A 16,699-nucleotide genomic window follows, 5' to 3' on the forward strand; every position below is an offset into this window, starting at 1 on the left:
CATTGACCTGTTCTGCGAGGACACACACACACAGACACACACACAGACAAAAGCCTGCACACAAACCCATTTCATCTATCACAGAACAGTTTACAACAGTACACAACAGTACCATAGTCTATTCAATGGATGGCAGCCCTCTGGAAGCTCTCAAGGAGTTCAGGGGAAATTGATGTAATAAGAATGAAAATGCATTCCAAGCAGCAGTAGGGGTTAGTCGAGCAGGGCACACTGAGGTGAACCAGACAAGGACAAGTCATCTGAACTGGCACACTCTGATAGTACACTTTGCTATTTATGAGGGGGAGTAGTGCACATGCAAAATCAAAGACTGATCAGCATACTATCAAAGTGTAATGAATAAGAGTATAAAGGGTTGAATCGCTAATATATTAAACATGAAAAAGCAGAAACTGTGTCATGTTCAGAAGGGCACACAATCAAAACATATTTTTTTTATTGGACTGTTCAGGTAGTGCGTCCCCATTTCATTCTTTATTAAACCATTTTCTCTCTACTGAACACTACCCATGTTTACCTCTGTCCGTTCGCAATGACATCTGCATTAGCTTGCTCCTCAATGTGCATCAGCTCCCCAAATTACAACCCCTATCATCCTGCTCCAGCCTCGCCAATATATTTTCCAATCAACAGCTAAATTATTCAGTGTTGTCTGTATGGGGAATCTGGTAAGGCGAGGCTACAAGGTTACAGTAGCTGCAGAGAGGATACAGTAACAGCGTATAGAATATTAATCATACTGCTATATTTATATTGCATTTATATTGTATAAAATAGGAGATGGGTGTTTTTTTTCCATTTGCGAAACCCTCTAGCCCTGTAATTAGAGTGTAAGCCTATGAAGGGTTTTCATCATCATCATCATCATCTACTCACTGTCTGGGTGTGTATCTCACACATGGGTCATTCCATGTCATTTCAATAAGCCATGACACCCACCATCTCAGATTGTTCTGAAATAGTTTCTGTAGTTAGAAACAGATAAGATTACCATTCCTGAAACATTATTTGGTTGAAATATAATTTCTGAGAAAGGAAGCTAATTGATTGCACCCAAATTGGCCACTTTAATTTATAGGAATCATATGATATTCAATAAATATAGTACCTTACATCCGATTTCGACCAAACTTTTTCATAACAACGAGTAAGATGAGGAATCTAAAGAAATGGTGAAAAGCCACCCACAGACCCCCCACGCCAATCCCAACCCAACAACCAATATACAGTATCAGCTCAGAGTATTTTCTACATACTATGCAATGTATTCTCAGTTAATTTGGTGACCCCCCCCCCCCCCCCGTTCATAGAAAGTAACTTAAGTTGTACGATTTGTCAAATCAAAAAAAAGGAGTCAATGTGCAGGGGTACGAGATAATTGAGGTCAAATATATGTATGTATAGGTATAGGTAGGGGTAAAGTGACTAGGATCAATAATAAGCAGTTGCAGCAGCATACACTGTATGTGAGTCAAAAGAGTTAGTGCAAAGGGTGTTCAATGCAGAATGTCTGGGTTGCAATTTGGTGAACTATTTAGTGGTCTTATGGCTTGGTGGTAGAAGCTGTTCAGGGTCATGTTGGTTACAGACTTGGTGCATCGGTACCACTTGCCGTGCGGTACCAGAGAGAACAGTCTATGGCTTGTGTGGCTGGAGTATTTGACCATTTTTAGGGCCTTTCTCTGACACCAACTGGTATAGAGGTCCTGGATGGCAGTGAGGTCGGCCCCAGTGATGTACTGGGGCGTACGCTGTACCCTCTGTAGCGCCTTGCGGTCAGATGCCAAGCAGTTGCCATACCAAGCGGTGATGCAGCCAGTCAAGATGCTCTCAATGGTGCAGCTGTAGAACTTCTTGAGGATCAGAGGGCCCATGCCAAGTAATGTCAGCCTCCCAATTATTGTCTAATCTTTAAACTAAATGCAATATATTAGCTATAAAAATGTAACTAGGTATATCTAGCTGTTCAATGACACATTCTGATGGAATGGCTTGTCCTGCACTTTGTAAAAAAGTGCATTTAGTGAATGTTGGAAAAATATCTTGGTTCCTTTCCAAACATAGCAATGCGAATGCAAAGATGACTCGGACCACGAAATTGGTGAAGTGAACTAGCAAAATAGTTAAGTCCTCATTCCAAGGCAAGGGCAGTGTGAATACAAAGACAACTGAGTTATTTCGGCTTTTTTTTTTTTACCCCAGAGTTCACTTTAAAGAGAGGACTGGGATTGGTTCTTTTAAAGAGGATTATATGTGAAAACACCCTGAGATAGTGGGTGTCAAAATCCTCTTTCTTGTGCTTTTTGAGGTGGAACATACACACATGCTTGGAGAATATTCCTTAACCAATATATTACAGATATTCAAATGTTCTAGTCGTTTCAGAAGGGTATACGCAGTCTTTCAAGAAATAAACATGTAGTAGTTTCATCCTAATCCACTAACTGTTTTTCCAACTGAAAAACAAGGTGGCAATGTGGCCCTATGCACTCTTAAGAAAAAAGGTGATATCTAGAACCTGAAAAGGTTCTCTGGCTGTCTCCATAGGAGAACCCTTTGAAAAAAAAAGTTTTGCTTCCAGGTAGAACCCTATTGGGTTCCATGTAGAACTACTTCTCCAGAGGGTTCTACATGGAACCCAAAATAGTTATACCTGGAACCAAAAAGGGTTCTCCTATGAGGACAGCTGAGGAACCCTTTTGGAACCCGTTCTAAGAGTGTGTTGCTCCTGTCAAAAGTAGTGCACTTTGTTGGAAATAGGGTGTTACAGGGTCAAAAGTAGTGCACTTTGTTGGAAATAGGGTGTTACAGGGTCAAAAGTAGTGCACTTTGTTGGAAATAGGGTGTTACAGGGTCAATAGTAGTGCACTGTCTGCCCATGTATAACATGTTAGCAGCCATCTGGTGCTGCTGTTCTTGGTCTGGCCCCAGCTCTGATGAGATTGAAAGCAGATGTTTGCAGATGTAATTGACTCCTCTGAGATATGTATCCCCTATCGACTTCTCCCCGCAGGCTGTCTGTCGCCTCTTAACACTTGCTTCAACTAGACTGCCTCTCGCTTCCGGTCGCATCCTGTCCTCTCCCTCTCTCTAATTCAATCCCCACAACTGTTGCTATTTTCAACCATTGGTTCAGCCCGTTGTCAAAGAGCCTCCTGTTGTTCCAGAGCAGAGATAACCTGACATCTGCAGGGCTAGACAGGCTTCGAGGAGGTCCAAACCCACCAGAGCGTACAGGATCTGAGGTGATGTGATGGCCTTTAGTACATTTAATTTGAGTCATACTGTATTAGTGGCATTTTCTTATCATTTTCTCTCCTGCCTGCTTATCCCTGGGTCTCTTCCACTGTCTCTGTGACTCTTTTCATCTGCCAACAGGGGAGGGCATTCAGCCACCATAATGCTCTTTACACTATTTCCCACCACTCCACTGAGATAGTGTGCAGTCTTAATTATACGGCAGGTCAACACTAATGAGAAGGTTCTGGATGGTTTTTCTTCTTTATATCTGTGAACCCACTGAACTTTCTCGCTCTCTGAACTTCAACTGTTGACTTCAAAAGCACCTACAGAGTTCATCTTTTGCCAAAAATGATATACCTGGGGAAAAGTCTCAGACAAACCTAATCTAATTACAATAAATAGATATATCTAATAGATAACTGATGTGGTACATGTAAGCTTTAACTAGGTAATACTACTGTAGTAATTATAGATGATAAATGACCATATTGAGTACATGGGTAGATAAAATTCTGGTGCTGTCCTAAACCAAAGTGCCATAATAGTCACAACAGTAGCGGTGTCTAATCTGGTCTCATCCTGTTCCTCCATTACCGGCACCGCAGAGAGACGAGCTGTATAGCGGCGTCTAAATGAGCTCAGCGCAGAGCAACGTGTGCTAGTTGGAACAAGATCTCCTTCCGCTCGTGGCTTTCACCCAGGTGGGATACGACTAGCTGAGGCAGCAGGAGTGAGTCTCTCTTTTTCTCTCTCGCTCTCTTTGAGCGTGTTGGGAAATAAATTGTGTCTGTCACGTCAACTGAGATTATATTAGCTGTGACATTACATTAGCCTGTAGAGGGGAAAATAGGAGAAGCAATACATTTCGGTTTTAGATTATTGGGTGAAGAGAAAGAAGTGTAGTGCGAATCGGTGATTAAGCTGAAGCCTAATTTTTTTGAATACTGAACTGCAAGTTTGTGCTAGGACTGTTTGGCTGGAATAAATGTACTATAATTTACCAATTTAGAGAAACAACGTAGCCTAGGCTTAATCCAGAACAAATATGAGATGTTCACCTTGCAGACATTATTAGGCCTAAAAAACATCCTCTACATCTGTAGTCTACAATAAGGATTAGCTGCAATATCAACTCTTTCTAACCTTCAAAATAGAGATGTAAATTCAATACATCTGATTTCTAGACAACATATTCATGAAAACTCCCATGGTGATTCCTCAACCCATTAGCCTACATGTTGTGTTTGTGAATCTATTCTGCAGCAGGAGATATACATAACACACAGAGTAAACTGTAATAATGGAATAGAGGCTAGAGAATTTCCTCATTTTGTAAACTAGGTTTAAATGATTTCATGTGGTGTAGAGAGGGATATTATAGTCATTAGTTTATGTACATTAGTGACGGTACCTAATAGGTTTTCCATATGGGGGGGGGGGGGGGGGGGGGGCAAGGGCTTTTATGATTTAGAATGATGCTTATTTTATGGTAATCAAACAGTACTAACCAGGGTTAAGCATATAACTCATGTAGATAGGTAGGTCTATCTCGCTCTGATTAAATTGTCATTTTTCCCCCGCCCATGTACACACAATACCTCATAATATCGACAAAGTGAATTTACTACAGCTGTGTGTCTTTCTGGGTAAGTAACACCTGAATTGTACAATATTTGTACATTATTATTTTTCAAGTTCTTCAAGCTCTGTCAAGTTGGTTATTGATCATTGCTAGATAGTCATTTTCAAGTCTTGCCAAAGATTTTCAAGACGATTTACATCAAAACTGTAACTATGCCGCTCAATGTCATTTGGTAAGCAAGTCCAATTCATATTGGGCCTTGTGTTTTAGGTTATTGTCCTGATGAAAGGTGAATTTGTCTCCCAGTGTCTGTTGGAAAGCAGACTAAACCAGGGGTTCGTCTAGGATTTGACCTGTGCTTAGCTCTATTCCGTGTTTTGATATCCTAAAAAACTCCCTAGTCCTTGCCTATGACAAGCATACCCATAACATGATGCAGCCACCACCATATGAAGAGTGGCACTCGGTGATGTGTGTTGGATTTGCCCCAAACATAACGTAATTTCTTTGCCACATTGAACGTGGTTTACTCCATGACTCCCATGCAATAAACATGCGCACCCCACGTGTCCCAGAGAACCCAAATGCACCCAGGAGGCTACTACATCACATTCTCCTCTCGCTCTCTTTTTATTCTCTCTTTCTCCTCACCCCTCTCCCTGCCAGATAAAGTTATGTTGATAGTGATTTAAGTGGAGTTAAATGAGGATCCCTCCAGCTATATTATCCAAGTGTGGTAGATTGTGAGAAGGTAGATGTTGGGATATGCTTCACAGCATTTCACCTTCACTGAGATACAGTATCACCCTGTAGGTACAATGTGCTTATAGGAGAAAAAACTAGGTAGTGGAGGAACTACTTTGGGGGTGCCGACATAGATAATTATATGGAGATGGAAATAGGGAGATGTGTCTCAAACCTCCAACCTCACTCCTTGCCAATCAGTTTGATCTGAGCTCACTCCTCTGCCTGATGGGCTGTGATCTGTTATCATGCCTGAGGTCTGGCCTCCTCACAGACAGGCTAAGTAGGCGGTCTCCCTCCACTGGAGGTGGAAATGAGTCTGGACTGAGATCCACTTTCCTCCTGTCTGTCATCTCTCTCTCGCCCTGCCTGCCTCGTTCTTCTCCTCCCCTCTTCTTCCGTCTCTGCATCCCTGTCTTCCTGCTTCCCTCGCCTAACTGCCCGCATTCCTCTTCTCCTCCCCTTTCTACTTCCATCTCCCCTCCTCCTGCCATGCTGTCTATGGGAGAATCTCTATTGCATAGTCCTCGCATCCTCTCTCCTCGCCTCCTTCTCAAAGCCTATTGGAGGTCAGAGTGGAGAGACCTCTGTCTTTCTCTTCAAATGTGTTATGAGAAGGAGGTGAGGAGAGAGGACGCGAGGAGTGTGCAATTGAGATTCTCCCTATGTCTCCCTCCCTGCCGGCCTGCCAGTCTACCTGCCTGCTTTCCTCGTCTCCTCTCCTCTTCAGTCTCTTCCCTCCCCCTGCCTGTTTGTCTCTGTGTTCCCGACTATCATTGTCAGGAGGAGAAAGAGGAGAGAACCTGTTACAGAGGACCGTTGCCTGGTGAATAGGCTACACTTGCTACATACAGTGAATGTAAAACGCAGAGTGAGCTGTCTTTTCTGTGTGGTGGTTGTGTGTGTACATTTGTTATGCCCTACTTTCTTTTGTCAAAATGACACCTTTGTCAAGGGTATTTTCACCAAACTGTGTTGTAATGGAATTACTATTTGATGGTATTTCAGAAGTTTGGAAGAATCCTCCTTTTCACATTTTACAGTTAGGCCTATTTGATGACAAATCGTTTGGATGAGTAATTGTACTGGACATTGAGTAATATTTCATTCTTCTGTTTTATTTCATTATCTTCAATTCCTCGATGTTCTCTGAAAGAGTAGAGTCAGCTCAACACTTCCATTCTCTTCCTTTCACAGGGAATAGATCACTGTCAGTCAAAGCAGTGTGACTGATCAGAGCCGACAGAGAGCTTGACACCATGCTTGACACTGACAAAGTGAATCAACATCCCTAATTTTCATTTGCCTCTGGGCTTTGGAAAGTTCAGGGCAAACTACAATAAGTTGATTATCATCTCTCGTTGCCGTCTCAGCACTTCTTTAGTCGAAGAGCTCTCCACTTTTAGAAAGTGGGGAAAGGTGTGAAAGTTAAACTCCAGTACGATATGGTTCACTGGCTTGGCTTTCCGTCTACTCTGCTAGGCTGAGCTGACATACCTGACATGTACCTGCTCAAATAGCAGGTATATATATATATGCTGGTTGTGATTGTGAGTCGGATTGTCGGTTGCCAAGGTGTTACTCTGAGAACATCTCGATAGCATCGCCTGTGCATCTAGCTCAGCATCACCATGGCAGGTTGATATGAGTCAATAAGCAGGTCGTCATGGAAACGTGTCACTGTAGAGTACTCAAAAGTTGAGGAAATATTTGTCATGCTCTGTTGAACAATACATGTTGGGAGACATTGAGCTAATGCTGTCAATATGAAAGCACACACATATTACATGTACATCGAGAATATGTATGAACAAGATTTGGAAACAGGCATTGTATTATTAGGGAGGAAATCCCTAAAATAGGTTTGACAACGTACAACAAATCTGATCAGGAGATAATATGACCTGACAGACTCTCATAGGAGAGGTAGAATGGATGGATTGGATTAGCTGCAGAAGTTACAGGGATACAGAATGGATGGATTAGCTGCAGAAGTTACAGTGATACAGAATGGATTGGATTAGCTGCAGAAGTTACAGGGATACAGAATGGATTGGATTAGCTGCAGAAGTTACAGTGATACAGAATGGATGGATTAGCTGCAGAAGTTACAGGGATACAGAATGGATTGGATTAGCTGCATAAATTACAGTGATACAGAATGGATTGGATTAGCTGCAGAAGTTACAGGGACACAGAATGGATGGATTAGCTGCAGAAGTTACAGTGATACAGAATGGATGGATTAGCTGCAGAAGTTACAGGGATACAGAATGGATTGGATTAGCTGCATAAATTACAGTGATACAGAATGGATTGGATTAGCTGCAGAAGTTACAGTGATACAGAATGGATGGATTAGCTGCAGAAGTTACAGGGATACAGAATGGATTGGATTAGCTGCATAAATTACAGTGATACAGAATGGATGGATTAGCTGCAGAAGTTACAGGGATACAGAATGGATTGGATTAGCTGCATAAATTACAGTGATACAGAATGGATTGGATTAGCTGCAGAAGTTACAGGAACACAGAATGGATGGATTAGCTGCAGAAGTTACAGGGACACAGAATGGATGGATTAGCTGCAGAAGTTACAGTGATACAGAATGGATGGATTAGCTGCAGAAGTTACAGGGATACAGAATGGATGGATTAGCTGCAGAAGTTACAGGGATACAGAATGGATGGATTAGCTGCAGAAGTTACAGGGATACAGAATGGATGGATTAGCTGCAGAAGTTACAGTGATACAGAATGGATGGATTGGCTGCAGAAGTTACAGGGATACAGAATGGATGGATTAGCTGCAGAAGTTACAGGGATACAGAATGGATTGGATTAGCTGCAGAAGTTACAGGGATACAGAATGGATGGATTAGCTGCAGAAGTTACAGGGATACAGAATGGAACATTGCACCTGGCTCTTTGTCCCCATTTACCTCCGTCTTCATAGTGCCGCGCGTCTTGACAGAGCACACCCCTGAGTAAAGTACGGAAGCAAATTGGTGTCGGCCTCCCTGTTCAGGTGCTCCTCTCCACAGCAGCAATCCTCTGCCCACTCAAGCAGCTGTCAAGGTGAGACAGTTTTACATAGTGAGGCTCCAATGCCCCTGTCCAATTTCACTTTGGAGTGAGGCTGGGCTGAACATGCCAATCCTGATATTACCAAACAAATTAAATCACACGTCTGGGAGAAAGCGGGATGAGGAAAGGAGAGTAGGGTGGAGGGATGAGGAGTGGAAGAGGGGGGGGGGGGCTGTCAAACAGGGCTGAGCTAGTCTCTTTCCCGCTTCGTCTGCCAGAGGATCGGGACATTGTTAAGAGAGTCAATAATTGGTTGAGGATGTTGAGCTTTTTGGAGCCAGGCAGTGCTGCTGAGGGAGGAGAAGAGAGGTGGAGAGAGCCATGATGCCTGGACATTAACACAGAACTAGCTAGAATACAACTGAATTCTCTCACAGTGACTGAGTGTTAATCTTGTTACAGTATGCTTGATGGGAAAACCTTCAAAATGGTTAGAAGGTTCCGTACAGTCATCCTGACACCCATGTAAAATAGCCTTTTGAGTGACAAAAATCACTCATAATATTTTGGGGGGATAGAAATGCTCAAAATCTGAGAAAAATGACTTTCTCTCTGATGGCTAACTACCAGGAGGTCAGAAAAGTGGGCGCGGAGCTTATTTTCATGAGCTCGGCTTGACTGACAGCTCTTTGAAATGCCTATTTCAAGAAATGTGGATGCAGTGAGAGGTGCTGCAGTGAAATCATCTCAAGCAAAGTTGGTGATACACAAAGTAACTCAGATGACATAGAAATTGCATCAACAATTACAAAAATGTACACTATAAACTAAGTATACAAAACATTAAGACCACCTGCTCTTTCCATGACATAGACTGACCAGGTCAATGCTATGATCCCTTATTGATGTAACTTGTTAAGCCCACTTCAATCAGTGTAAATGAAGGGGAGGAGACGGGTTAAATAAGGATTTTCAAGACTTGAGACAATTGAGACATGGATTGTGTATGTGTCCCATTCAGAGGGTGAATGGGCAAGACAAAATATTTAAGTGCCTTTGAACAGGGTATGGTAGTAGGTGCCAGGCGCACTGGTTTGTATCAAGAACTGCAATGCTGCTGGGTTTTCCACACTCAACAGTTTCCCGTGTGTGTCAAGAATGGTCCACCACCCAAAGGACATCCAGCCAATTTGACACAACTGTGGGAAGCATTGGCGTCAACATGGACCAGCATCCCTGTGGAACGCTTTCAACACCTTGTAGAGTCCATGCCCCGACTAATTTAGTCTGTTCTGGGGGCAAAAGGGGTTGTGCAACTCAATAGTAGGAAGGTGTTCCTAATGTTTAGTATACTCAGTGTATATCTCTCATTTGGCATGTCTATTTGTGATGCGGTTCACAGCGGCACTGACAGATGTGTTGACATGACAACTGTATCAGTTTTGAACTACCCTTCCCCTTCTTTTGTTCCTTGCTAGCTGAAGACCTAGCTAGCCAGTAACTAGCTAACACCTGACACAGATGAAAGGGGCGACATAAGTATCTTTGCCATAGATGAAGTGTAAACTTTTAATTATATTTGATGACACCCTACAGTGAAAATATGAGTGGTACTAAGCAATGTGTTCTGTTGGATTTGCTCCAAACATAACGCTGTGTACTCATTACATCAAGTTTATTTCTTTGCCACATTTTCAGTTTTATTTTAGTTTCTTATTGCAAACAGGATGCATGTTTTGGATTACTTTTCTGTAAAGCTTTCCTTCTTTTCACTCTGTCATTTAGGTTATTATTGTGGAGCAAATACAATGTTGTTGATCCATCCTCAGGAGAAAACTGTCACAGACATCAAACTGTTTTAAAGTCATCATTGGCCTCATGGTGAAATCTCTGAGAGGTTTCCTTCCTCTCTGGCAACTGAGTTAGGAAGGACGCCTGTATCTTTGTAGTGACTGGGTGTATTGATACACCACCCAAAGTGTAATTAAAAACTTCACCATGCTCAAAGGGATATTTAAATGTCAGATGTTTTCTTTTTTACCCATCTACCAATAGGTGCCCTTCTACGCAAGGCAAAGGAAAACCGCAAAGACCTCCCTGGTGTTTGTGGTTGAATCTGTGTTTGAAATTCACTGCTTGACTGAGGGACCTTACAGATAATTGTATGTGTGGGGTACAGAGATGAGTTAGTCTTTAAAATAAATAAAATAATGTTAAACAGTATGGCACAGAGTGAATCCATGCAAATGTTTAATCCTGAACTTATTTAGGCTTGCCATAATGTTGAATACTTAGACTCCAAGACATTACAGCTTTTCATTTTTAATTAATTAGTCAAATGTTTCTAATAACATAATTCGGTATTGTGTGTAAACCAGTGACACAAAATCTCAATTTAACCCATTTTAAATTCAGGCTGGAACAACAAAATGTGGATAGGGTCAAGGGGTGTGGATACTTTCTGAAGGCACTGTAGCTACATAAATCCGCAAACACAACTTCTCCAATGTTGGTTACAAGGTTACAATTTACTTATATAAATTAGGTAAGACAATATCATGTTACCATTAGAGTGCTGTCACCCTATCCCCTTAATAATCCCGCCTCCTGAATCCAAGCATTTGACACAGAGAAGGGGATCACTCTTTATCGATGTAGAAGCAAAAGTCATTGTTCATACTTGTCATCATACTTCAATCTGGTTTCATCCAAATATATATATTTTTTATATCATCCATGATTTTTACTACAGCACTAGCTGTGATGAAGTACAGTGTAAAATACCACTCATTCTCTTGCCCAAGAATATCAATGAACTGTTCCTAACAGTGTGCAGACTTTGGAACAAGGGATTGGATGCTGAAACAGACAGGAAGCATAAGCATTACAGCAATGTACTGAATGGATCCTGTAGAGAAGAAGTCAGTGAATGACCAAAATAATGACTACAGTTGATGTGATTTTAATTCACAGAAGACTGAAAATATCTGGTCACAAACTGAATTAAATGAAATGGAAATGGACATTTAAATCATCATCAGCACTGACCCATTTTTTACGCAGACAATGTAATTCATTCTTCAACCTTGGTTTCAACAACCGTGCGATGAGATGACGTTTGACACAGTGAAATTCTAATAGCCTGAAGGATCATGGGAAACATGTTTAATGAATTCCATTAGCTGTGTTAATGGTGTTCTGTCATAGAACAGGAATCAAATCTTCCTCAGATGAAAACATTTAAAGAAAAAAATACTACTGTGATATATAATCTGATGTCTGGATTAATGTTTGTTAACATAAAAATAAAACATGCAGGATGCCTCCCAAATGGGAACCTATCCCCTATATAGTGGGGAGGGGATCAGTAACTTAGTGTACTACTTTTGAGCAGGGCCCATAGGGCTCTGGTCAAAAGTAGTGCACTAAATAAGTAATAGGGCACTTTTGGGACGCTGATGTAACAAATCCCTCAGATCTACATCAAGCCATAGGCCTGCTGTATGACAGGCGATAACATCCTGATCTTGAATGATGCATTACAGTAGAGTAATCCAAACCGATTAGGATTATGTTTTCCTTGTCACTAGACAGATTTACTGTAGCCATATACACAAAAGTACGTGGACACCCAATCAAAATTAGTGTATGCGGCTATTTCAGCAAAACCTGTTGCTGACAGGTGTATCAAATCGAGCACACAGCCATGCAATCGCCATAGACAAACATTGGTAGTAGAATGGTTTACTGAAGAGCTCAATGACTTTCAACGTGGCGCTGCATAGGATGCCACCTTTCCAACAAGTCAGTTCATAAAATCTCTGCCCTGCTAGAATTCCCCGGTCAACTGTAAATGCTGTTATTAGGAAGTGGAAATGTCTAGGAGCAACAAAGACTCAGCCACGACATGGTAGGCCACACAAGCTCACAGAACGGGACTGCCGAGTGCTGAAGCGCGTAAAAGTAATCTGTCCTCGGTTGCAACACTCACTACCGAGTTCCAAACTACCTCTGGAAGCAACATCAGCACAAGAACTGTTCGACTGGAGCTTCATGAAATGGCTGTGCAGCCGCACACAAGCCTAAGATCACCATGCCAAGCGTCAGCTGGAGTGGTGTAAATCTCGCCGCCATTGGACTTTGGAGCAGTGGTAAAGCGTTCGCTGGAGTGATGATTCACGCTTCACTATCTGGCATTCCGACGGACGAATCTGGGTTTGGCGGATGCCAGGAGAACGCTACCTGCCCCAATGCATAGTGCCAACTATAAAGTTTGGTGGAGGAGGAATAATGGTTTGGGCAAGGCCCCTTAGTTCCAGTGAAGGGAAATCTTAATGCTACAGCATACAATGACATTCTAGACGATTCTGTGCTTCCAACTTAGAGACAAGAGTTTGGGGAAGGCCCTTTCCCATTTCGGCATGACAATGCCCCCGTGCACAAAGCGAGGTCCATGTAGAAATGGTTTGCTGAGATCAGTGTGGAATAACTTGACTGGCCTACTCTACTGGACACAGAGACAGGCCCGTTATCTACTTACCCAGAGTCAGATGAACTCGTGGATACCATACTGTCTCTGTGTCCAGTATGAACGAAGTTTGAGGTAGTTTTCTGAGCCAATGCTAACTAGTGTTAGCACAATGAATAAGTCTATGGGTATCTGTTAGCATGCTAACAAGTCGAGTGTCTGCTAAATTACTACAATGTAAGTATGCTGTGAACTATAAAGGGTAAGAATGCTGTACTATTGTAAAACATGTCGACTTGCAATATTATAACATTTTATATTCATGATATACACCTTAAAATTCTTTAATAGATAATCTAACAATGCACAAAACATGTTTTATTTTCTTGCTTTATCCATCCACCCATTGTCAGATTGCGGATATATCAGCAGAGGGAATTCTGGACGCTCTTCCTGACAGGTTCCATTCCACTGAGTGTGTCCTTAGAGTCCCAGGCAGTGCCAGCAACCATGTTCCCTCCCTCTTCTTCCTTCCCCACTTCAATCCCACCGGTCTGCATCAATCACATCCTCTTCCCAGATATCAGTCTAGACATCAGCAGACGCCTAGGCCGGCCGGGACACATGCCAGGACACAGCACACAGGATACAACACATCTCTCTGTTGTGATGTGTGTGTGTGCTGTTGAATTTCATATCTCACTGCCAGCCTCATATCAGAAGAGACACCTGAGGCGTGAAATGGATGCCTTAACTACAAAGGCCAATAAGGACACCCACAAGTTCAAATGCTATTGTTTAGAGAGAAATGGATCGTGGGTGTCCTAGATGTTTGTTAAGTGTTACGTGCCATTGGAAAGGGATATCAAACATGATATATGGACATACAGTACATGGTGGTATACTTTCTTTCCGATGTCATATTTGACATTTTCTGGCGAGGCCCCATGTGATGTGATGGTAGCCTGGGTGGCAGTCTGTTCTTGCTTCAGGCCCACTTGTTTTTAACCTGCCAAACAGATTGCAATAAAGTATCATTGTTAAATGCAGGTTGGTAGTCTGAAACAATAAATGTGGACAGTGAACTGCGAGAGAGAGAGATGGGAGAGAGCTGCAACAGAGAGAAGTTGGATGACAAGAGAGTGAGATTAAGCGAGAGAAAGAGACATTTACAGTATTAAAAGACATGGTTTATGAGTGTGGAGAGCAGGCTGACAGTATAACTCAGCGTAGGCCAGACCCTACTGAGATATACGGACATGGATAAATCAGTCGCCAGGGGAGAGGCAGAGGCTGACCACACCTCAGTAGTCTTCCCCTGGAATTCCATGGCAGGGGGGGGCAGGCGCGGAGGAACAAAAAAAAGGCAAACAAGGTTATTCTGCCTCCACATAGCCCTCAGCCAAAATGTTAACAGGGATTTACTTGTAACTGCAGACCAGCTAAATGTAGTGCCTTTCATTTTTCAGTTATTTAGAGAAAAAAAAAAAACATTGTCCAAGTGTGGCACGATTGATTGATCTCCCTTTGTGCCAAGCATGATGTGTGCAATGTGAGAGGTAGCGACTGCAATGTAAGACAAGGTCTTTTCTTCCCTGAAAGAAGTGTCATTTCATCAACTCTATTGTAACTGAATGGGTATGAGATGCACTGTCTGACTTGATATGTAATTCAAATCCAGGACTTGGTTCTCTTTACCGTGAAATTGAATGGCGACACACAAACAAGGGTCTCCAGAAAATGGAAATTATTTAAAAGAGCATTTTATTAAAACAAAATGCATATTTACAAGGCAGGAGGTAACAATCCTTCAGTTGGTCGAAAAGCACTGTACCTTTACAAAAAAATGGGGGATAACGCATACAAAAATCATCTCAGTGTAGCTCATATAGGCTACTACAGAGATGCTGTATGTATAGATACTGCTTACGGAGTACAGTCTTGAACCTGAACGCTTGAGTGCAAGACAGTTGTGCTAAAGGGAATTCAATCAGCTTAAAAAAAAAATATCCTCATCTAGACCTCTGACAGCTGCAATAGAACGAAAACCTAAAGTAAAAATGGCTTTTGAGTAGCTCGGACATTGTACAGTACACACACTCCAGGCAGTGAAAAGGAATGTCACAGCATAATTATTCACAAGAGCATTATATTCTACATTTTTTAGGGATATATAAAAAAAATGTCAAACACATAATTTGGTATTTAAATAATAATACAAACTCAAAAAGAAGGGCTTAGAATATGTTTAACTGGATTCACTGGAGTCAACTTGTAAACTTAGAAAAGACTCGTTGAGACGATTACAACGTCAACTGAAAATCATATGACCTCTAAACAAAATGAGCATTATAAAACAGTACTGTACTTACTCCAATACTCCCTGGACTGTTCCATTTTCATGGAGGGATGATATACACAACACACAGTAAGTCAAGTGTAGAGAGAGGCGATGCAGAATAAACATGTGTCAGACTACGTTTGGTTCGAGTGCCTTAGTTTCTCCATCATAGTGAGTTTCCTGATTAGCCTGGTTAAACAAGACTGAACGTGTCCAGACTGGTTTTACCAGGCTATTTCCTGATAACATGGGTTGACTGGCTGGTTCTGCAGCACTCAACTTCGCTACATCGTTCCCTTGCTTTGTTTGCTTGCTACAGTAAATCGCTGCATCCTTTCAACTTGAGACCAGGAAGCCCGCTTCAAAAATAATACCTGACAGAACCATTTCTACATGACAAAAGCATTTTCTTCACTTCCAGTTTACATCTTATGATTTCCTCTTTTCTGTGGCTCAATAGTGAAAGGCGCCTGTCACGCTATTCAGTGGCCAATGATGACATCTTATGGTTGTGTGAGCAGCATAAGCAATAAGGCCCGAGGGGGTGTGGTATATGGCCAAAATACCACAGCTAGGGCAGTTCTTAGGCGTGACGCAACGAGGCGTGCTTGGATACAGCCCGTAGCCCCGGTTCAGTATATTGGACATACGCCACCAACCCCCGGAGGTGCCTTATTACTATTATAAACTGGTCACCAACATAATTAGGGCAGTAAAAATAAATATTTTGTCATACCCGTGGTATAAGGTCTGATATACCACGGCTGTCTGTCAATCAGCATCCAGGGTTCAAACCACTCTGTTTATAATGTGCATTAGAACCCCCTCATTTCATAGGTTTTATCATGTCCATTGTCTTCTTAATCTTCCCCCCCCTCACAACCAGGGCTGCCAGGCATCTCCTCTCCCCCCTTATAGCCAGGGGTGCCAGGCAGGGTCCATGCGACAGAGGTTGTCCAGGCTGTTGGCAGCAGCCACCAGGGTGTTGACCTTTGACTCCCCTCCCTCGAACTGGGCCAGGTTGTGGAGCCTGGTCATGATGGCCGTCACAGCCTTCTGCACCAGGGACACTAGCTGCTGGGAGTCCATGTTCTCAGGCTGGCCTGCTGGGGACAGGGGCATGGACGTGTCCTCCTGGGTCTTCTTGTGCCACGCGATGATCTCGTCACGGAGCACCGCCTTCAGGATGCCGTCCACCTAGTGGGGGAGAAGGAGAGGAGAGAACAGAGAATGATGGGGAGCAGCTAAATGCATCTTGCACTCTAGCAAGA

General features: G+C 42.5%; 1 protein-coding gene across 1 annotated transcript in view; it reads right to left on the reverse strand.

Moving 5' to 3' along the window:
* Positions 1-14,834: 14,834 nt before the first annotated feature.
* Positions 14,835-16,699, reverse strand: part of LOC139376737 (transformation/transcription domain-associated protein) — an 82,032-nt gene continuing 80,167 nt past the window's right edge. The window contains exon 73 of the mRNA XM_071119627.1: positions 14,835-16,625. Within this exon, the coding sequence (XP_070975728.1) occupies positions 16,341-16,625 (285 nt within the window). The 3' untranslated portion in view covers positions 14,835-16,340. The remainder of the gene's footprint in view (positions 16,626-16,699) is intronic.

This window comes from Oncorhynchus clarkii, chromosome 20, assembly GCF_045791955.1.
Source record: "Oncorhynchus clarkii lewisi isolate Uvic-CL-2024 chromosome 20, UVic_Ocla_1.0, whole genome shotgun sequence".
NCBI lineage: Eukaryota > Metazoa > Chordata > Actinopteri > Salmoniformes > Salmonidae > Oncorhynchus > Oncorhynchus clarkii.